The sequence below is a fragment of the Cryptomeria japonica genome, chromosome 1, assembly GCF_030272615.1.
Source record: "Cryptomeria japonica chromosome 1, Sugi_1.0, whole genome shotgun sequence".
NCBI classification, from domain to species: Eukaryota; Viridiplantae; Streptophyta; class Pinopsida; order Cupressales; family Cupressaceae; genus Cryptomeria; species Cryptomeria japonica.
The window spans coordinates 324,729,213-324,752,716 of record NC_081405.1 but is presented as its reverse complement, the minus strand read 5'-3'; the positions used below and the strand labels follow the sequence as shown (position 1 = coordinate 324,752,716).

Below are 23,504 nucleotides of genomic sequence, written 5' to 3'. Positions count from 1 at the left end.
TTCCGTCGTCATGATCTCTTGTTCCACACCACTTACACAACTTTTGTGGGGTTTCTTCCGTTGTGCAGTCTTTGGCGAAGTGCCCCCACTGGTTGTAGGCCCTACACTGGATCATTGGTCGCCCTTTTGCGTCATATTGGATCCAGCTCCGGTTGTTATTGTTATTATTGTTATTGCTTTTTCCTCCCTGCCGGTTGTTCCGGTACCCGCTAGATGATGCATTATTATTAGTGGGTTGGGACGTGCCCGCTACTGCGGACGTTGACGGCTGCTCTTGTGTAAAGAGGATTTGTTGATTTCTTGTGCTCATATTATAAGGGCATTCGTTTGTCGAATGTCCCATTATTTGGCAAATGTCACAGAAGGCCTTCTTCGAGCAAGAACCTTTCGTGTGCCCGTCGGTTCTGCATTCAATACACCATAAATCGTCTTCCTCAGTTTTGCTCGTGCCCCCCTTCATTGTTTTAAACTCTTTCATCATTTGCTCCATGTCTTTTTGGAGCGCTTGGACCTTCTTGTTGGATTCCCCGCTGCTGTTGCTTTCTTCCGAGGAGTCGTCTTCGTCGGACGAGGATTTGTCCTTCTTTTTAGATATTTTATGTTCACTCTCTAGGTCCATCGCCCTGTTGTACACATCGCTGTATGATGTGGGCGGTACAATCTTCATTTTTTTCCGAAGGGAAGGCCTCAATCCTTCCACAAACCATCTCTTCTTCAGCCCGTCTGCTGGCTGGCTATCCATCTTCCCCAACAACTCTTTTAGCCTCCGGCCATACACACGGATCGTCTCCTTTTTGCCTTGTTTTGTACTGTAGATTTCGACCACAATTTCATTATCGTCTCGTAGTAGCCGAAACTCTGCTTGAAATTCTTTTTGTAAGTTAGCCCATGTAGTCACCTTTTGTTTATCTATGTCGGAGTACCAATCAATGGCTACTCCCCTCAGTGTGGCCGGAAATTGCAGCACCACTCAGCTTGGTCCACCACCCCATTGGCGGACCAAATGGTCTCACATGTACGACAATGCCGTACGGGGTCTTCCTTTCCATCCCCTGCGAACTTTGGCAATTTTTGTTTGTTTGCCATCACTCTTCTTGGTTGTGCTATGCCTGTGCCTCTCGAACTCGACCCTCTAGAGGTTGGTTCCTACTACGTGACTCTGACTTTTAGGATTGGATGCTGCGGAGCCAAACAAATTGCTTCTCGTACTGTGCCCCTATGTCCCTTTGACACCTTCGGTCGCACCGGTATCCCCGACCTCTCTGTTCTCGGTTTCGGTCCCCTTCTCCCTTCTCGTCTCGTTTCCCCTACATGGTGTGTATGGATCGACCGCACTCCCGTCACCGATCTCCTCCAACGTGAGGGACAAATCCCCCAACCGTTTCCTGGTGGTTTCGATTAGCACTGCATCTTGGCCCTCGCCAGAGCCATTGCTGCCGTTTCCGCCGCTTCCTTCCTCGGTAATCCTCTTGAATCTTCTTCTTCGTTCTTCTTGTTGCTCGAGAATTAATGCTCATTGGGCGGCTTTAGAGTCCCCTACATATTCCTTTTTGTTTTTGTCATTATTTAGCAGACTGGGCATTAATTCTAAATTCTCCATATGAAATAGAACAAGACATCATATTAAAAAGAACACTTTTATTAATTCATCCCCCGTATACAATGTATTGCACTGACATACCCATTACAATGGGGGTGTTCTTGTTTATTCTCCTTCGCCCATACACAACTCAGGGATTATTTACCCCTCGCTCGGTTTCATTGCGCTCCTCTTCTTGGCGCTTGTAAAACTCCCGTAGGATTTGCTGTCATCGGTTCTCCCGATAGGCGTCTTCCCTGCGGTTTTGAAGAGCCAAAAATGCCTGTGCTATAAGGTTGGGCAAGTTGCTCATCAAACGATTTACCGCCGGGCTTACACCAAGCACACTCCACACAGCATCCTCTGGAACATCCTCGGTGGTGGCTTCTCTTCGTATGTGTGTTTCGATCGCTGCCTGGAGGATGCAGGAGAAATCTTTCGTAAGTGCTAGTTCTCCCTCGAACAGTTCTTCAGGCTCTTCGTCAGGTTTATTGCTAGTCCCTTCGGGCAATGGTTGTCCCATTATCCACGTGCCATGTAGTATATTCCTGAGCTCCAGATTAATTTAGGCAACGATGCCAGATGTTTTCCCCTACGGGTGTGAGTGTGTGTTTAGTGCATTGTAGATAACCAGAATATGACAATGTACATAGATGCAGACAAATAGATGAACTCAATACTGCATTCTCATTGATAACATGTGCCAGTACATCAGATAACATCAAGCCTGTACTATCGTACCACAAACTGGAAACAAGGATGACTATATAGGTGTCGGCACGGTTACCCGGTGCCAACTGCCGACAACCGTTAGTTAACCGCCGACCTTTAACACACAAATTAACACATACGTAATTACCCGACAACATATATCTCCATATACAACCCCTTTTTAATTGAATAAATATAAGTTGCAACAACTTAAATATCTGACTATTTTCCTCACAACCACCGAAGTTACATAAAATATTAAAATAGCCCTAAAGGAAAAATATTAAAATAACCCAAAAATTAATTTTGACCATACCACCAATAGCTTAAGTGCATAAGATATCTATTTATATGAAAATTGGTACTCTTCCAAGATGATGGACTTCTCCAAGTGTTAATTTAAGATCAGATAGAGAGCAATAGCAGGAAAAACAAAAATAGGAACACAAAGAACATCAAGATACCCTGGGAAAACCTCCCTCTTGGAGGTGAAAACCCAAGCAATTAATCTCAGATCTCTATTGGACAAATCAGCATGAGTCTTTTACAAAACTGCTTCAACACTTGAAGCACTCAAGTTAGGGTATATACAGCAATATCGGAACTTATCTGCAAGATATGAATGCTGATCAAGGACAGGAGATGTCTGCTGCAGGTTCGCTTCCCTGAAATGGGGTTCGCTGTCCAATAGATGAAGTTTGCTGCCCTTGAGGACAGTTCGCTGTCTCTAGAAACCTGTTCGCTGTCACTGCAAGATGGTTCGCTATCTTTGGAAGCAATTCGCTGATCACTGCTGAGTTCTCTGACCTTAGGAAGCAATTTGTCGATCACTACTGAATTCGCTGAGTGAGGATGAGTTGAATGTATGATTGAATGGTTACGAATCAACTTGTATATATATGAGTCAATGCCTCTTAATAGGCCTTAGGTCAGCCTTATTGATTTTGGCGACAAGAAGGATCAGACCTACAAGTTACTTATAGGTCTTGTCTAATCACAATTACAAGTTACATATGACGCCCAATTAGGGCCAGACTTACTCAAAGTCAAATTGAATCAATAATAAGCCTAAGGCCGACAGGCCACTTAATTTCCAAGAGTACTAGGTCGACCCTAGAAGGCATCCGACCGAGCTACAAACATCAACACCAAGAAGTGTGGATTACTTCCAGAATGTTGGATCTGCACATAGAAATTATCAATGTACTCATCTTGGCTCTAGGAACTCTCTGCCATTGTCAAAATACCTCTCCAAGAGAGTTGGTGGTTTCCAAGGAAGTTGGAATGGACTAGAAAAGGGACATAACATTGTTACATCTAGATATATCATCATTCATCGTTCACAATTACCAATGTCACTGTAAATTTATACTTGACTAACTTCCATGTACCATTTTTAATATGAGCCTTACAGTCAATCAACTCCCAAGTACCAACTTTAATAAAGGACTAAGGTGCATTCTTCTGCAAGTGGTGTTGAATACTTGAAAATGTATGATAAGACTGGCTGAGAAATGTTTTCTACACGTTTTTGCATCTGATTCAGTTTCTTGTAATTTTAATTATTAACTTTTGTACTTGAATGCAAGACTTGATTTAATGCTAAATGATTTGCCAGACACATTTCCTAGCATAATTATAGAAAGGTTACATAGCTAGATGTCATAAACATTATGTCAATCTTCAGTTTTAACATCTGTGCCATTGCCTATTTTTCCAAGGTGTATGCTGAACGCCTCCTGGAACCACTTCTGAAAACTATTCTGTCTTTGTCTGGGCCCAGGACAACCATATTGGTTAGTATATTATTAGAAATTGTAGAGACAGGATCATTTAGTCTGTTGTTTGAGCACATTTCAATGATTTCATTATTTGTAAATCTTCATATTAATTTCATTTACTTCTTTTGACTTGTATTTTGCAGTTAGGATATGAACTTCGCTCTACTATTGTTCATGAAAAGATGAATGAGCTCTGGAAGGCAAATTTTGATGTAAAACGAGTACCAAAAATGAAGGTATTTACTTATGTCTAGCTTTTGAACCCATGGAAAGCTAAAGGTCTTGCACTTTTCATAAAACAATAAGATAGGAAATTGTCTCCTTTGAAATGTCCATCATATGATTTTGCATTCAGTGTAGTGCCCATTTACCTAGTATGTTTAGGATCACTTTTTACAAGTTTCTGGCCACCCTGGTGGTCAAAGAAGGATCCTGCAAGAGCCCTAAACTACAGAAATCATGCCCAAACTCCACAGAAAGTTTCAAGATCATAGCTCTCAAGGTCCCTAGCACCCTTGGGCCATAACGTTCACTAGTGCTAGGGCCCTTGTTTGAATTTGTAGAACAACAATTTTCCCTTTCTTCTATGCCCTAATTTTGTTGGGTTTGAAACTGTCATTAACCCAAAAACTTAGCAGGGGTTATTATAAAAGCATATTCTGTCCTCCAAATTACAATAATTGTCATCTCAATGCAAAAAATAGAAACTTTAGCATCTCTATCTACTTTACACATAGGGAATTGCAAAAAGTAAAACTACCATTGAAAAGTGAAGGATCTGAGTATTGCAGATCTGAAGGACACAAGTGTGAGGGTATAATAATCATTCTCTTAACTTGAATGTCTTGTATAGTTCCTCTTCTTGATCATCTCTTAGTTCGTTTTCCCCTTTCCCATTATTGGACTATATAGAACCCTAGTTTCCTTCTCCCATTATCTAGAATCCGTACTATAGACTTATATCTCAAATCTGAAATCTTTCATCTCTCCTTTGTCTACATCTCTCTTGTGGTCCTCCTCTCATATCTTATTTTAGTTATACTACATAACCATTACAAACCGATTTCTTCTAATAAAACCCTCCTAAATCTGCACACCTTACCTAGTCATTACCATAAAATTTGAATTGTTTTAACCCTTCGCAAATCCTATCATGATCACCTTTCCACATCCTATTTGATTCCCATCACAAGCACACACCACTTGTAATAGTCTCACCCCCCTAGGGTTTTTGTTATTTTGAACACCTTTATTCATATAATACAAACGCCAAGTACTAGGTCTACACACACGTCCAATCTTCCAAAAGTGCTCTGCTGGAGGTTGAAACAAACTAAATGGGCCCTAGGGACTTAATGAGGCAGTCTCTTGAGCACAACCACCAATTTTTCATGTCCACATGCTCCAGCTTAGATCAGAACAGTTTCAGTAGTGATGTGTAATGTCCCCTTCTTGCACTTGATCAGTTTGGTAGTCTGTTAGCCTATTACAAAGTTCCCATAGGCTAAGTGGAGTTGGTTAAGGGACTCAAGGCCTGTGCAAGGCTTGGTGGTGGTTTTCGGTGCTTTTTGGCAGGGGTTACTGTTTTTAGCAGTGGCCATTTTTAACGCTTACTATTTATAGTAAGTTTCAGTGTATCTCAAATCGGGCCAGTTTGGTGTTGGGACACACTATTTTTAATAGTTGCTATTTTTAGTGTCTATTTTTAGCAGTTGGGCCAGCCGCTGTTTCTCCAGGTGTGTAATATTTCATACTTGGATATTGGGTGAAGTTTTATTATGTTCAAAGAAATAAATTTTGATTTTTGTCACCTAAGTCTTTAATATTGTTGCTTTACGAGTTAAGTGATTTGTACCCCTTGGCCTAGTTGGAAATATTGTTTTTAAAAAGGGGGGCTTTTATGTCTTAATGGGACGCCGAGAATTAAGAGATTAATCTTTTTCTAAGGCTAAATTTTAGCCTCCAAAAGCTACCTTCCACGGGGATGCGTCCCTTATCCTAGACAAACCCATCCCTGTCCCCTACCAATCCTTGGGACTAGGGGATGCAAAGGGGATGTTTTCCCTATTAATGCATGGTAGCTTATGCAAGATAAGATATTTCTAACCTTCCTTGTTCTGTTATTTACATGCTTCATGTCTAAACTTATATTGCATATGATTATCGGATTTTACAAACATTGCTTAGCATATTAAATGCTATAAGTTATCGGGTTATTAGCCGATACATACTTGCTATTGGGTGCATAACTATTGGCACCGATCCACATCTGTTATCGGGCTTAATCATCGGGCATATTTGTTATCGGGCTTAATACATACACCGCTTCATTTGGAATTAACAGTGGTTAACAACTGCACCGGTTGGATTACATACATCGTGCATTTTGAATCATCGGTGTTTACATGAACCGATTCATTATCTTGATCAATCATTATATTATATTACAATATGCTATCAAGGTTTTGAACCGATAAACAGCCTTGTGTTAATGGTATAATTACAAAGGCACTGATCAATGGGTGCATTGATCGGTCATGCCTAAAAGGCATGACCGGTCAATACACCAATTGACCAGTTGCCTAAATGATATATATACCAATTGAATTCATTTGGAGATGACATAGAAAACATAAAATGATCTCTCTCTTTCAGACCTGCAGATAAAATTAGAATTATTAGACATCAACATAATTCCTCATATACATTTATAGCATACATAGTTCATAACTTGTTCTTTAATTGAAATTGAAATAACTTTACATGGTATCAGAGCCAAGGTAATCGAACCTAAGGCTATTCAATTCTGATAAAATTCAAGGACTAAGTTACAAACTACATCACATTTCCATAATGGCCAACGCTATCAGATTCGAAGATAGACTCGGAGGTAGCGAAGATTTTTCAGCTTGGAAGTTTAGAATCAAAATGATTTTAAGAGAAAACAAAGTTGATTCATATGTCCAAACTGAAAGTGCACAACCAGAAGATGAAACCGAGAAATCCACATGGATCGAGGGAAATGATAAGGCTATTAAAATGATAGTGGATGGGGTAAGAAATAATATAATGCCCATCATTAGAAAGCAGGAGACGGCTTATAAAATGTTCAAGGCACTTGAAAAGACATTTGAGATATCAAATGCAAGTCGTACTCTAGCACTAAAACGAGAAATAAATCATATCACCATGAACAAAGGGGAGACAATCAACGCCTACTTCATGCGGATATCAGTTCTAAAAGATGAACTTGCAACTTTGGACTACGAGATCCGAGGCAAAGAACTAACACTCATTGCTTTAGATGGGTTGCCTAGTGGATGGAGCACATTCGTCCAAGGCATCAGTGCAAGGTCCAAATATCCTAAGTTTGAAAGACTAAGAGATGACTGTCTACAAGAAGAATCCCGATTGAACAAAGTAGGAATAAAACAGAAGAATATAGATGAAGACTTGCAAGTCCTAAATACAAACATCAATAAAAGGTACAAAAAGAAGCAATTCAAGAAAAGAAAAGCCAAACAAGGCAAGAACACTTCTAAGAAAGACCTATCACATGTTCAATGTTATAGGTGTGACAAATTCGGACACTATGTTGCAAACTGTCCGGAGAAAGGGAAGCAAGCCACATTTGCAAAAGTGAAGAAATCTAGAAAAGAAAATGACTCCGAGAACTATGTCCTCTACTCAGCACTTACAAGCCATACTTCAAACAAATCTAACTCATGGGTGATCGACAGTGGTTCATCCAGACACATCACCGGCTTTAGAGAAATACTAGACTCCATGATAGAGAAAGATGATGAGGAAGTAACCATCGGAGACGATTCTTCACATCCAGTCAGAGGAATTGGAACCTGCACCATCAAACTGAAGTCAGACATGTCACTACGACTTGAAGAAGTACTATATGTTCCAGGCATCAAAAGAAATCTAATCTCCATATCAGCACTAGAAGATCAAGGATACAGAGTGACCTTCATGGAAAACAAGGTGTTGGCTTGGCCAAAGAGATCCTCCATCAAAGACGCTAAGGTCATTGGTCGAAGACAAGGCTATTTGTATGAGCTATGTACAGAGCCCAATCTAGCATTGATCCATGAAGCAACTAATGCAAATGAAGTATGGCACAAGAGATTAGGTCATCTGAATTATAGAGCTTTGTCAACCATGGGAAACCTTGTCACAGGTCTACCTAAGTTGAAGCAATATCATTCAGAGGCTTGCAAAGGGTGTGCCTTAGGTAAAAATACCAAAAATGCATTTCAGAATAGTACTAGGAAAACTAGCAAAGTTTTGGAGTTAATTCATTCTGATGTATGTGGACCTATGTCCGTACCCTCGCTAGGGGGATTTTTGTACTATGTAATTTTTGTTGATGACTACTCTAGGAAGACGTGGATCTACTTTCTGAAATGTAAAGAATCAGAAGAGATCCTAAGTAGGTTCAAAGAGTTTACAACATTAACAGAAAATCTCTCTGAAAACAAAATTAAAACCTTAAGAACTGACAATGGGGGGGAATACACATCAGAACTATTTAAAGACTTTTGTAAAAATTCTGGGATTAAGAGGGAGTTATCAATACCTTATAATCCACAACAAAATGGAGTAGCTGAAAGGAAAAATAGGACTATAGTAGAAGCTGCCAAAGCCATGATACTAGATCAAAATCTAAACTTGAACCTTTGGGCAGAAGCAACCAACACTGCTGTGTACATACAAAATAGATGTCCTCATTCACACCTTGAAGATAAAACTCCTGAGGAAGTCTTTACCAAAACAAAACCAGATATCAGCCATCTTAGGATATTTGGGTGTCCGGTCTATATTCATGTAACTAAAGAGAAAAGACTAAAACTAGAACCCTCTGGAAAAAGGGGAATAGTTGTAGGATACAGTGAAACTTCTAAAGCCTACAGAATCTATGTACAAGGACAGAGAAATATTGAACTCAGTAGGGATGTAATCTTCGAAGAAGATTTAGCCTTCAAAAGGGCTCAAAATACAATAGAACCTGAAATTCATAATCCCACTTCTAACCTAGGAGAAGAACCTACTCCTGAGCTTCAAAGGGAGTATCTTGAGGAAACTATAAGTGAAACACAAAACCCACCTATAGATAATCACAAGAAAAGACCACTATGGGCCACCAAAACTATAGCAGAAGCTCAGAAGTTTGCTGCTCCTTCAGGAACCTTCAGGGAAAGCAAGAGGCCTAATAAATTCATCAACTATGTTGCACTTATGAATGATCTCTCTAAAGTTGAACCTAACAATGTTTCAGATGCACTCAAACATAAAGTATGGATAGATGCCATGACTGAAGAATATCAGTCCATTATGAAGAATGATGTTTGGGAGATCGTTCCTAGGCCAACCAAGAAGTCTATCGTGTCTTCTAAATGGTTGTTTAAAATCAAGCATGCTGCAGATGGCAGTATTGAAAAACACAAGGCCAGATTTGTAGCTAGAGGGTTCTCACAGAAGGAAGGAATAGATTACGAAGAAACTTTTGCACCTGTTGCCAGGTACACATCAGTAAGAGCTGTCATAGCCATTGCAGCAGCAAAGGGGTGGAAGGTACATCAGATGGATGTTAAGACAACATTCCTAAATGGCGAGATCATGGAAGAAGTCTACTTAGAGCAACCTGAAGGGTTTGAAATTCATGATGCAAAGTCTCATGTGTGTAGACTCAAGAAATCTCTTTATGGGCTCAAACAGGCTCCCAGAGTTTGGTATGAAAGAATTGACACCTACCTCTCAAAGCTGGGTTTCTCTAAGAATGATGTAGATCCTAATCTCTACCTCAAAAGAAATAAAGGTGATATGTTAATATTAATTTTATATGTTGATGACTTATTAATTACAGGAGATAATCACCTAATAGATCAATGCAAGAAAGATCTATCCACAGAATTTGATATGAAAGACTTGGGGCTTCTTCATTACTTCCTAGGATTGGAAGTATGGCAGAATTCTGATAATATTGTACTGAACCAAGGGAAGTACACCTTGGACATATTGACAAGATTTAGAATGCTAAACTGCAGACCCATGACCTCTCCTATGGAAACCAACTTCCATAAACTTAAAGAAGCAGCAACAGAATCAAGACCTACTGACCCCACTCAATACAGGCAGATGATTGGGTCCCTGATGTATCTAGTAAATACAAGGCCAGATATCTGCTATGCTGTTAATGCCTTAAGTCAGTTCATGTGTGAACCTAAGGAGATACACCTGGTTGCAGTAAAGCATATAATGAGATATCTATAAGGTACCCTAAAGCTTGGTCTTAAATATGAAAAAGTTGACATAGATCTACATGGATTTACAGATTCAGATTGGGCTGGCAGTGTGACTGACAGAAAGAGCACTTCAGGGTGTTGCTTCAGTTTAGGGTCAGCCATGATATCCTGGATCAGCAGAAAACAATCTTCAGTAGCTCAGAGTTCCACAGAGGCTGAATATATTGCAGCTTCAATGGCTGCCTGAGAAGCAGTATGGCTAAGGAAATTGCTCGTGGGATTATTTGGAGAACCTATGAAACCTATAGTTATTCAGTGTGATAATCAAAGCTATATAAAACTTTCTGTAAATCCAGTATTTCATGACAGGTCCAAACATATTGAGATTCCATATCACTATGTACGAGATATGGTTGACAGGAATGTGATAAAGTTAGAATATGTGTGTACAGGAGATCAAACTGCAGATATTCTGACCAAACCACTTTCCAGAGTGAAGGTTGATCACTTCAGAAAGGGTTTAGGTATGATAGAAAGGTAATCTGCTTTGTAATCTATACTTACATATATTTAAGATGTTTAATGTGTAAACTTCTTTGTCATGTCTGGACTATCTCTTGGCTTCTTGCCACCTGTGTTCATATCTAAGAGGTGACGATCTCTCAGATACTGAACACTTGTATGTAGACATCATAAGGTGACGATCTTATGATAGTCAAACCAGTAATCATGTTGGATCACTGGTAAGTCATGGATGTGCCATGACCATGTTGTGATACAACATTTGCACAAATGTTATTGCATTATCACAATTTGGATATAATGAGAAATTAAGCACTTCTCATATGGTTATCCTTGTATTGCGTGTTAGGCAATACTGATATCACGTGTAGGTGATATCTCAACCATTGATCATGATTGGATCTCTGGTAAGTCATGGATTTGCCATGACTATGTTGTGATAAACATTTACAAATGTTATTGCACTTATCACAACTTGGATATGATGAGAAACTAACCTTTCTCATAGACTTATCCTTAAGTATTGCGTGTTAGGCAATACTAATATCACGTGTTAGATGATATCTTGATGAATCTTACAAATCACATGTTTTGGTGATTTCTCACATGATCAGGTGATGATTCTCTTACTTTTATCACATGTTAAAATAATACTTTATGTCACATACTCAGGGGATGTTCTTCTATTTTGTATCATATGTCTTGATGGTACTTCTCATGTATAAATGATTTTTGTTGATTGACATTATCTTAGTTATGAAAAGGAAATGTGATGCAGGTTGCCTTATCTATCTTCCAAAGCTAAGAGGGAGTGTTAATGCATGGTAGCTTATGCAAGATCAGATATTTCTAACCTTCCTTGTTCTGTTATTTACATGCTTCATGTCTAAACTTATATTGCATATGATTATCGGATTTTACAAACATTGCTTAGCATATTAAATGCTATAAGTTATCGGGTTATTAGCCGATACATACTTGCTATCGGGTGCATAACTATTGGCACCGATCCACATCTGTTATCGGGCTTAATCATCGGGCATATTTGTTATCGGGCTTAATACATACACCGCTTCATTTGGAATTAACAGTGGTTAACAACTGCACCGGTTGGATTACATACATTGTGCATTTTGAATCATCGGTGTTTACATGAACCGATTCATTATCTTGATCAATCATTATATTATATTACAATATGCTATCAAGGTTTTGAACCGATAAACAGCCTTGTGTTAATGGTATAATTACAAAGGCACCGATCAATGGGTGCATTGATCGGTCATGCCTAAAAGGCATGACCGGTCAATACACCAATTGACCGGTTGCCTAAATGATATATATACCAATTGAATTCATTTGGAGATGACATAGAAAACATAAAATGATCTCTCTCTTTCAGACCTGCAGATAAAATCAGAATTATTAGACATCAACATAATTCCTCATATACATTTATAGCATACATAGTTCATAACTTGTTCTTTAATTGAAATTGAAATAACTTTACATTCCCAACATTTCTGATTCGTCAAAATTGGCAAGGGATGACAGCAAATGTTTCGCTGTCGTTTCGGACGTCTCCTCATCCTCAAGACAGACTAAGGGATGTCTGAAATGTCTCTTGCTGTCCAGAAAACAACAGAGTTGCCCCCCGTGGCAGGGAAAAGTTCCAGGCTGTAAAAACATTATTTATTTATTTTTTTAACATTTGCTGTGACGTGAGGGGCCCACAATTGGGTGTAAACCTAAAAGACAACCTTAAAATGCAAAGACAAATAAAACTAATAGAAAAAAGTTCAGCCACTGTTATTCACTTTTATTTTCTTAGGTTTTGCTCTAGGTTGCGAGAGTTTGCTTGTTGGAGAAGATTTTGGCATGTTCTAGAGGAGAGATTGGGTTAGTTAGAGGAGATCTTCGACTGATTTTTGCCTTGCTTCAAGTTTCAAGCTACAGCCAAGGTATGTTCATTTTTTTTTGAGTTTTTTTTCTAAGTTTTTAGCTTGCTAGTGAGTTTGTAGATTGAATTTATTTTCATTCATTTGTTTTCAGATTTTCATTGTTCAACAATAAACAAAAACATACAAAATGAGCAGCAACAGCAGTGATGGTCATGAGGTTAGTGACAATGAAAATGAAGTGACAATACCAATGGACCCTTCTCAATCAGAAAATCCAACCTCAGGTTCTACTTCACAATACTGTTTTGCATGCTCTACACCCTCTTTTCAAAAGTTTGCAAGAGGGCCTTTCAATCGCAACAAACCATTGCTTCAGTTTGCCACACATGTGAATGCCAACAAGGGCAAAAATACAGAGGGCAGCAAGAAGTGGCTTTGTCATGTTTGTGTTGACGTGTATTTTGTACACAATCATACACAGAATAAAATACCTAAAGGCATCTTATCCTCTCTTGAGAAAATAGTCTCTAATTGCTGAAGATTCGCGTAAAGGATCAGTTAGGTAGACTCCAAGGTTCTTTGATGTAGGGTCTCTACGTGTGGACAAGCTCCAATGGTATGATGTGATTTGCTGGAATCACAAGGGGACTTACATTGAACTTCCGATCTGCTTTGCTGGACACAGGCTCTTACTAACTTAGATTAAAAAAATGGAAAAAGGATAAGGGCGAAGAGAGGATCTAATCCTAATACTAAGAATGTAGGAGCAATGATTGATTTTTGATGAAACTCTAACTAGGTCTTGTTTTGACATCAATGGAACATCTACACAAGACTAGTGCGATCTTCTATGGGAAGCTTTATGATGTTCAAATCATCACCGCAGGCATAGATACCATCCAAGTTGATGCATATCAATGAAGAGACGACAAATTGAAATTGGGCTTAGGCTGAACGATTCCAGTTGACTACGCAAGGCAAGTCTGCAATCAACAAACTGCTAGTAGTATGGATATACGAATTTCACCATCAATCAAGCACATTTCCTCCATTCATCTAATTATCTACCATCTAAGATTGAAGACTTCAACAAGAAACCATGCAAATTGCAAGAAAACGACATATTTCACCATTACTTCAATGAAAATGGAGTTTGTTTACAATCAATGGCAACAATTTCTTGCCTTGTCCTCCTATTCTACTCTAATTGCTATTCTATCAACTATATTCTAACTCTTCCAACTATTTACAACTCTCTCTAATCCTCTTTTACAAATGAAATGTTTGGGCTTATATAGTGCCCACAATACAATTTGATGGCTTAGATCAATTCAAGATCAATGGCCAAGATTTTACGATGAAAACCCTAATTAGGGTTTGTTACAACCATTACATAACATTTAATGTTTGACCAATGATAAAATTGTATTGCTTGGACACATGTCCCTTTTAGAAAAATTGACCAATGGATAGCCAGGGTAGGTACATCGGAGTTTGTGCCACCTTCCATGAGTTAAGTACATTGAATCTGGACATGCTGAGATGGACTTCACTGATTGGAGAAGTGATGACTAGGATGCCACCTCATTTGACACTTGTAGCTTGCTAGATATTCAATTTGATGTCGTTGAGAGGCTATCTTTAATTAACTCTTGTTCTAACTCCTTTTGTCCTTGATGTGTAAGATGATGATGTACCTCGCCTTGGAACATTGGATTGAAAGAGGTCGCCCATGTCTTGGCTTGATCGTCCTGGCGAAGACCGTCCTTGATTTTCCTTGAAGAGACCTCCATTTGATGCCTACACAACATTTCAAAATTAGTACCATGATTTTGCAATACATAACATAAATTAGAGAGCAAATTTTAGGAAACTTAATGATAAGTCCTTTATTAATCATTTCCTAAAAAAGACTGAGCTAAGGAAAAACAAAATTTCAAAATTAAGGCAATGACAATCAAAATTTGAAATTAAAACAAGAGATCTTGCCATACCTTACTTGAGAGCTTAACTCTAAAATGCAAAATAAAGGAATTCGCCTAGGCAAAATTTGAAATTCGATAGTCTTGATGTGATCTTCAAAAGAACGTTCCTCTTATCAACTTCGCCACCCTTCAAGTCTTGGACGTGATCTCCAATGCCTTGGACAAGTTCGCACTTCCTTGGATAGTACTAACGCCTTCCTTTGGATATAAATTTGCACCTCCTAGCTTGAAATGAAATTCGCACCACCTTGAACACAACTTCGCACTTCTCCCTTTGTCTTCCTTAAATCGCACTTGAGATGATAAAAATGATAATGTGAAAATAAAAATCTTTCACCTCCCTTATATAAGCGCCTCTCATCATTCACCCTAAGGCTGACTTTTGTGAAATAAAGCAATTTTTAAACGATTTTAATTAAATAATAAAGGCCGACCTCCCTATCTAAGCGCTCCTCTTGATTTTTATTAATTAATAAATAATTAATTAAATGCCTTTATCATTTAAATTGACAAATTCGATTTTTACAAGGCAAAATAATTAATTAACATTAAGCGCAATATTTAAATGCTATTTTTAATAAAATATCGATTTTGTTAGCATTTAAATAAATTTAAAAAATGTGTTTTAAGCGCCAAAATGAAAAAGTGAGAAGATACGTACCTCATCGCCCTGGTCCCTGACTGAGGGACAGGAGCAATCCATCAATTTGGTCATGATTCTTGCAATTTTTACGTTCAAGGTCTTCATCCTTACGTCCAAATCGCCATTTTAGCTGGGTCCTTTGAGTTAGATTGACTTGCATGTGTGAATGAGTGCCTTTGGATGTAATATCGCCCTGGTCCCTTCCTGAGGGACAGGAGCGATCCTAGTGTCCTGGCTCAAATTTGCAAACTTTTGATCTTTGTTCTTCATTCATTGTCTTCCAAAGGACGTCCTTGACCATGCCTATCTTTGCCTTGTCTTGGTTTTGACGGAACATGAGTATTTTAGTAAAAATCGCTTTGGTCCTTGTCCAAAGGACAGGAGCGATATAGGCTCTTTGTGCAAATTGGTAGCATTTTAACGTTCAACACTTTGGTATATCACCTTCAAAAGACGCCTTAGACCTTTTACCATCTTGCAAAACCTTGGCTTAACGTAAATTTTGAGAGACTTGGCCAATATAATCAATATCGCTCTGGTCCCTTCCTGAGGGACAGGAGCGAACTTCAAGTTTTTGAGCTTGTCCTTGCGTTCTTCAACTTGCCATTACCTTCAATGCGTGAAATGACGTCCCTTGATTCCTCTTGGTGGCTTGATACTTGTTAAACTTTCAAAATCTTGGTCTTTATGGAAATTTCGCTCTGGTCCCTTCCTGAGGGACAGGAGCGAATTAGGATATTTTAGAGCAAATCCCTCAATGTGGCGATCCTTGTAACTTTGTGCTTGATGGAGATGCTTCGAAACGTCCTTGGTACCTTGTTCTTCGCCTTGGAGTGTCCTGATCTTGGAGGGACGGCAATATAATCATCATATCGCCCTGGTCCCTTGGAGAGGGACAGGAGCGAATTTGCTCTTGTGGGCCTCATTTCACTTCATCACCTTCGAAAATTATATTCAACGGATTCGCAATGCCTCCTTTCATTCATTCATGCCTTGAGATCGGTTGAAATTTGGCGAGAAAATCATCTACAACAAAAATCGCTCTGGTCCCTTCCTGAGGGACAGGAGCGAACTAGGCATTTTGGGTCCTTGCTGACGTTTCAAAATCTTCAATTTGTCTTCAATGAGTTCATTTCATCGTCTTCCTTGCCATCAAACATAAACTTGACTTGATCTTTGCCCAGATCGTACCTTATGAAGAATTTCGCTCTGGTCCTTCAGTGAGGGACAGGAGCGAATTTGACCCTCTAGGCAAAAACTTCATCATTTCGTTGTTTTTGATCAAGTCTGGATGCTCTATCATGCTCATTTCGTCCTTCACCATGCCTTTGATGTCTCGATTCGTCCAAACAAGGTCAGGAATGGCTCAACTAAGCATTTTCGCTCTGGACCCTTGGTGAGGGACACGAGCGATTCGCCTTGGTCCCTTGGAGAGGGACAGGAGCGCTTTTCGCTCTGGACCCTTGGAGAAGGACACGAGCGAAATTTGACTTTTCGCACTCTCGATCAGGACAATTTTAATGGAGTATAAGTGACATTTCCTTCTATGTTTCTTCTTTCTTATACTTTAAGTTATATTCCATATATACTTTCAGGATGTTTGAGAGTGGTTTCAGACCTCCAGGAGCTATATTGCAAAATCTAGTTTTTGGAGGTTTTTTCAGTTTCCAGACTTAGTCAAATTTCAGGGTCAGGACATTCCAGACTTAGCCAAATTTCAGGATCAGGACCTCACTCAAGCCGGACTTGGTATCCTGTTGATCTCCCCGACAGCGCTTCAAGTTATATTCATTTGATAAAATGCACCTCTTTGGACCTTTTCACATCGTCAAGACGTTAAAATCCTGCAAGGACAAAGCAATATTTGATTTTAAGCTCTGGTCCTTCACTGAGGGACAGGAGCGATTTTGCTCCTGGAGGCATTTCTGTGCTCATGAAAATCTTCAATTTATATTCAATGGAAAGATCTCGCCTTTCTCCATCACTTCCAATTCGTAATTCATCTTGACCCTGCAGGAATAGTAAGATATTTGAAAACGAGCTCCCGTCCTTCACTGAGGGACAGGAGCGATTTTGCTCCTACAGGCCAACATAACATGATTTTACACATTTTATCACTTCACAAGGCGAAAACAAATCATTTGAAATGCCTAGGATCAAAAATCAAAAATGTCAAAATTTGGTCAAAATATTCAATTGGACAAAAATTCACATTTCATCTTCAACACTTAGACAAATTTAAGCTCTGCATCAACATTCCAATTGAAAATTAGACCATTCTGGCGAATTCATTGCATTCAAAATTTGCATTCTAGAAAAGGAAATTCAAAAAGCTCCCAAAACTGACTGGATTTTGGTCCGAAAAGACGGTAATTAAAACCCTAAGGCTTGACCCTAAATCCAGACAACTAACAAACTAACAAAACCCTAGAAAAGCAAAGCGAAAACGAGCAAAAAACAAAAAACATGGGTCCCCATTTGCAATGGGGCGATGTGTGAAAACGTCACAACAGTTTGCAACACTCATTGCTATGGGAGTTATACTAGGGTTACAAGCCATCTAGTGGGTGAGAGTGGAAAAGGTGTTAGAGTTTGTGAGGTAATAAAATTGGAACACCAGATTGAAATGGCAAAATTGGCTGAAATAAGTGAGGACAAAACCATCAGAATTCACAATAAGAAATGGCCAGCATCTATTGATTTGCATGCCTCTTCCAATGTATCAGTTGGAGAGGGTGGTCATAGAGGGATGTCATGTCCCCTCCCTGATCGTTATATGTATCCTAAATGAGGCAAGTATTACTATTAATTAATATAATGATTAACAACGAATGATTATTTGAAATTTATTTTTTTATTAAATAAATTATTTAATTAATATATATTAATATTTACTCTTGAAATGTGATAAAGTCAATTATTAAAATGATGTTAATACATTAAATAATGTTAATATATTAAAAAAGGAAATAAATTATTAAATAATATTAATATATTAAATAAGGTTAGTATAAGAAATAAATTATTAGAAAATGTTAATATATTTAAATATATTAAATGATGGAAAGAAGAATTATTAAATAAGCATATTTAAACATTACATGAAATTTGGTTACGCGCATTTTAAAGGAGAGGAATTAAACACCCCCCACCCCCCGCGGAAAGTGGTGGGACGGGAGTCGCAACATGGGTTGCGACCACCATCACACCCCTTCCCACGGAAGGGACCCCGTGGAGGGACACAACCATTCCTCTCCACGGGTATATAGCAGAGATAACCCGCAGAGCTAGTGGGAGACACGGGGAGGAAGGAAAAGCGGTGGAACTGCAACTGCGTCAGCAAAGGTGTAGGGAAAGGCAACTGCGTCAGGAAAGGTGTAGGGAAAGCTAGAGGATAGGGTTGATGCCACAGGTACGTATATGTGTGTGGACATGTGTGCCACACACACACACATATATATATACTTGTATCCTTTTGGTAGATTGGTCATATGGAGTATATCTCCAGTCTATTTTACAGAATTATATTATTATTATTAAGTTGTATGCTACAAGATTATATTATTATTATGTTGTATGTTATAGAATTATATTGTTATTATAATGCTGTCTCATACAGATAGATAGATATGTGTACAGGTGTGTATCCGCACACACACACACACACACATATATATATATATATATATATATATAGGTGTATATATCTGCAATCTACTTGTTCATATAGAATCGATAATAGGAATAAGAAGTAGATAATGGCAGACAAATTATAATTTAAATGATAATGAAAATATAAATTGTTATGAAATGTTGGATCTTAATGAATGACAATAATGTGGTTAAATGATGGAGGCTATTGGGAGGAAATTCCCTTAGCCTAATTCAGGGATTATGATAACCCCTGGTAGGTAGTATATACTGAGTATTTATATGCATATATGTTATGGCTTGGGTGTCAAAAGCTCACCCAAGAAGAGACGGATCTGGCCGGTCCCCTCTGGTAGACTTGGATGATGAGATGCATCATCCAAGGCAAGGAATTGATCATAAATGATGGTCGTCCTTGGTAGGCTTATATGCAAGATGTTACATCCAAGACAGGAGTCGAATTATCCATCGATTTTCTGGTATGGCTTGGAACCAAGATGGGTTCCAAGAAGGCGAGCATCACAACCGCCTAAGGACATGTCCCAGTATTGCACTCGTATCCTTTTTATTAAATAAGAATTGAGATTAGTTTTAATTAAGTAATTGAAGTTTAATTGCAAATTAGATTAGTTATATATATATTTGTTGCATTCTAACAGTCTGTTTTGCAGGACAATGATCCCTAACTAGTAGGGACATTACAAGGGAAGAGGAAAGCAAGTGCGAAAACTTTAGTAATGGGGTTAATGAATGTGCAAAAACGTGAGCAAGCTGATGATGTAGTGGCCAAATTCTTTTATGCACATGCTCTTCCATTTCATTTGGCAAGGTCACCTTATTTCAAAACTATGGTGAGAAATATATTGATAGTTGGACCCTCTTATGCCCCCCTGGAGAACATAGATTGCATACCTCCCTCCTTTAGAAACAATATTCAAAAGCTACCATGTTGATGGATGAGATAGACAAACTTGGATTAGGACTGGCTGTTCTATTGTGATGGATGGGTGGACTGATATTCAACATAGGCCACTCATTAATGTTATTGTTACATGCCCTGTTAGGTCATATTTTCTTCGAGTTATTGATTGTTCTGGAAAATTTTAAGGATGCTGATTTCCAGTTTGGCATTTTGAGGGATGCCATAGAGGAGGTTGGGCATTGTAATGTTGTGCAGGTTGTGACAGATTCCACTTGTGTTTGTAAGCTAGTTTGATAATTGAGAGTGCTTACAAACATATTTTCTGGACTCCATGTTGTGTACATGCTTTGAAAGGCATTGGAAAAATAGATTGGATGAAGGCAGCAATGGCACAGGCTAAAGACATACAAATGTTTGTATGTCACCATCACACTTCACTCGCAAATTCTGGTCTTATTCAAAGAAATAATTCCTCAAAACTAGTTGAGACTAGAAATGCTAGCTATTTTATTTTGTTGGAGAGGATGTTGGAGGTGTAGGATGCTCTACAGTCCATGTGGTTGTTAGTCTAGATTGGAAAGGGTGGCCTCAATCAAAGACAGATGAAGGGAAGGCAGTGAGAGATAGAGTACTTGATGAGTCTTGGTTGGCCAATGTCAAGTAAGAAATCTGAAAATTTAATTTAATTATTTGAATTTGTTACACTTTGTATTTTAAAAGTCTTAATGTTAACTTTTAAATGTTGATTGCAGGTGTATTTGCTCTATCATATCACTAGTTGTGGCAGCGTATGCAGATACGGACTCTCCTAGCCTAAGAGAGATCTATGAGACTTTTGATAGCATGCTTGATCAAATGAAGCAAGCAGTTCATCAAAAGGATCTTGAATTGCAATTCTATGAGGAGCATATTAGGCCTATTGTCACAAAGAGGTGGAGCAAAATGAAAGCTTTGGCCAAGTTCTTCCTTCTAAGGATGAAGAGGCGATAGAGGGGCTTACAACAACCCTTGCTAAAATGTATGGCAAAAACCAGGCAACCATGCTTCGAGGGTGGTGGCTTTAGTTTTCTGATCTTGATGGTCCTACATATAGCAAACTAGAGGCTAGGATGGATAGGATGACCATTGCACAAAAAACCCTATTGGATGGTGGAAATGGTGGAAATTTCATGGGAGGGACACATTGGAATAAAAACAACTTGGACACATTGGAATAAAAACAACTTGCCATTCATTTGCTCTCCTAGATTGCTAGTTCCTCTATTGCAGAGAGGAATTGGTCCACTTATGGGTTCATCCACTCCATTAAGACAAATAGGCTTACTTCAAAACAAGTTGAGAAGCTAGTTGCAGCTCATAGTGCCTGGAGACTTCAGGATCGACAGACTATCAAATATTGATAGACTCTAGCAGCACGATGGGATGTTGATCCTAAAGATGTTAGGTAGATTGATGAGTAGGAGGTGCCACCAGGACTAGTTGGGTTGTCATTGGATGATCCACCTTTGCCAGAAGGTGATAGTGACTTAGATGGTTCTAAGTCTTTGGATATTGATAGCCCGAATGAGGTCGAACCTAGGGGTCTGACAACCCAAAAATGGATTTTTTTTTTGCAATTTTTTTTTAATTTGAATTCCACCACAGAGAAAATTATAATGACCCTAAAAGTGAGTTTTAAAACATTAACTTGGCTCATTTCACACAAGCAACATGACTACAAGCAAGGGGAAACGAAGATATGGGATATGGAGCCAAAACATACTGATTTGGATGATTTCATTTCTCAGCTTGTTGCATTTGATGACTCAGATAGCGAGCAAACTTAAAGTGCAAGTGCAAGTGTAAGTGGCATTGGCATTGATTCATCTAATGTCAATGTCAATGTCAATGATGAGGAGGAGGAGAATGAGGATGACGAATTAGAGGATCCATTTGATGATCAAACTTTAAATTGTTGAAAGTTGAAACAATGATACTTGAATATTTTATCATTTTGATATTAAACTTGATGTATATGATGCTGTTATGGTATGATCATGATGCTATGATTACAAGTTTATGTTGGTTTTGTTGTTTATATGATGCTATGTGACATGCTAATCTTAATTCATGCTTATAGGCTGCATATATATATAATTTACATGTTTTTGTACTAACGAGCCCAAACCCCTTTTCAAAATTTTGCCGTACCGGCGTACCGGTTCTTCGAACCTAAACCGGTGCCCGAACCCGAACTGACAACCTAGTTAATATATATATATATATATAGATATATATTGTCGTCCCCTATTTTTGGCCCTCTAGGAAATGTCTCAAAAATGTGTCCCCTTGTCCCCATCCCCAAAATGTTGTGTAACATAGTCCAAAAGTGGATGCCTAGGAAGGGAGGCACATGAAATTGAAAAAACTCTTGAAGTGGGCGTGGGGTTTCTTGGAGGGAAAAGTGATTTCAAATTTGTGTTGCTCTAATCTCCTCCCTTGTTCTATATATTCACTTTTTTGGCTCTCATTTGATCATATCTACTTTGGCAACATAACAGGATGCTGCTGGATTGCTTCTAGGGTTTTATTTTCTACTAGTTGAGGACGGAAACTCTCATCTTTGCTTGCTGGTTTTGGTGGTGAGAGATCCACCCTAGCCAGGAGTAATTCTACTTCAGGGGTCACATTGGTATTCACAGAGTTCCCGATTTCTATCATTTTGAAGTTGGAATGAAGATCTTCAGTGTTTTTTGAAGTGGGTTTGCAGATTTCAATGTGGTGTGTTTGGGTTTTTGGTGTGTTGATGATTTGCTTCATTTGGGTATTTGTTTTGGAGGTGTTTGCACACATTTTCAGAGGTCTGATGTGTTTTTATAATTCTGGAAACTCACTTTTTACCATGGCTGAATGTATTATTTTGTTTGTAGCTCCATTGGTGATTGAAGTTCAGTTTTGGGTATTGTTTCAAAAAACTCCTCACAGTTGAGCGCCATCTTTTGAGTATTCATTTGTGTTTTTTGGAGAAGATTTGATTTTGTAAAGCAAATCCCCTCTCTTTGGGAGCCGTGCCAATTGTGGGTTATTGCACAATCAGGTCTGCTGTTGTATAGACCTGAAAATCTTCCTTTGGGTGAATGTACCAGGTCTGATTTGCACTCAGGTATTCATGTTATGATTTCCTTGTGAAAGAGAAATTACTTCTTTGAACATGCAATGTATCTCTTGTATCTCAAACATGATGAATGAAACAAACATGAAACCCCTTCTGCATCTTCTGTCTAGTCTGAAAGAACACAGAAAAAATCATAAAACAGTTTATTAAATTAAAAGAACAACAGGGCAGCAACTTAAGTGTTTTAAAAAAAAAATTGGGGGTGGACATTACATGATGGAGCCATTCTGCAAGTGGAAATAGGACCTACAGACAGTCTCAGTAAAGCCTTGAAAATTTCAAACTTGCATCTGTTAGCACCCTAGAAGGACCTTAGCACTGTACCTGTGGGGCTGCTGCACCCAAGGTGAGGAGTCAAGACTCTCACGGAGAAGCCTTGAAGATTTTAGACTTGTACCAGT

General features: G+C 38.6%; 1 protein-coding gene across 5 annotated transcripts in view; it reads left to right on the top strand.

The window, feature by feature from the left end:
- Positions 1–23,504, top strand: part of LOC131073157 (uncharacterized) — a 160,351-nt gene that overhangs the window by 133,541 nt on the left and 3,306 nt on the right. For all 5 annotated transcript variants that reach the window (XM_058009549.2, XM_058009548.2, XM_058009546.2 and 2 more), the window contains 2 exons: positions 4,012–4,086; positions 4,215–4,307. In XM_058009549.2, coding sequence (XP_057865532.1) covers positions 4,012–4,086; positions 4,215–4,307 — 168 coding nt within the window. The remainder of the gene's footprint in view (positions 1–4,011; positions 4,087–4,214; positions 4,308–23,504) is intronic.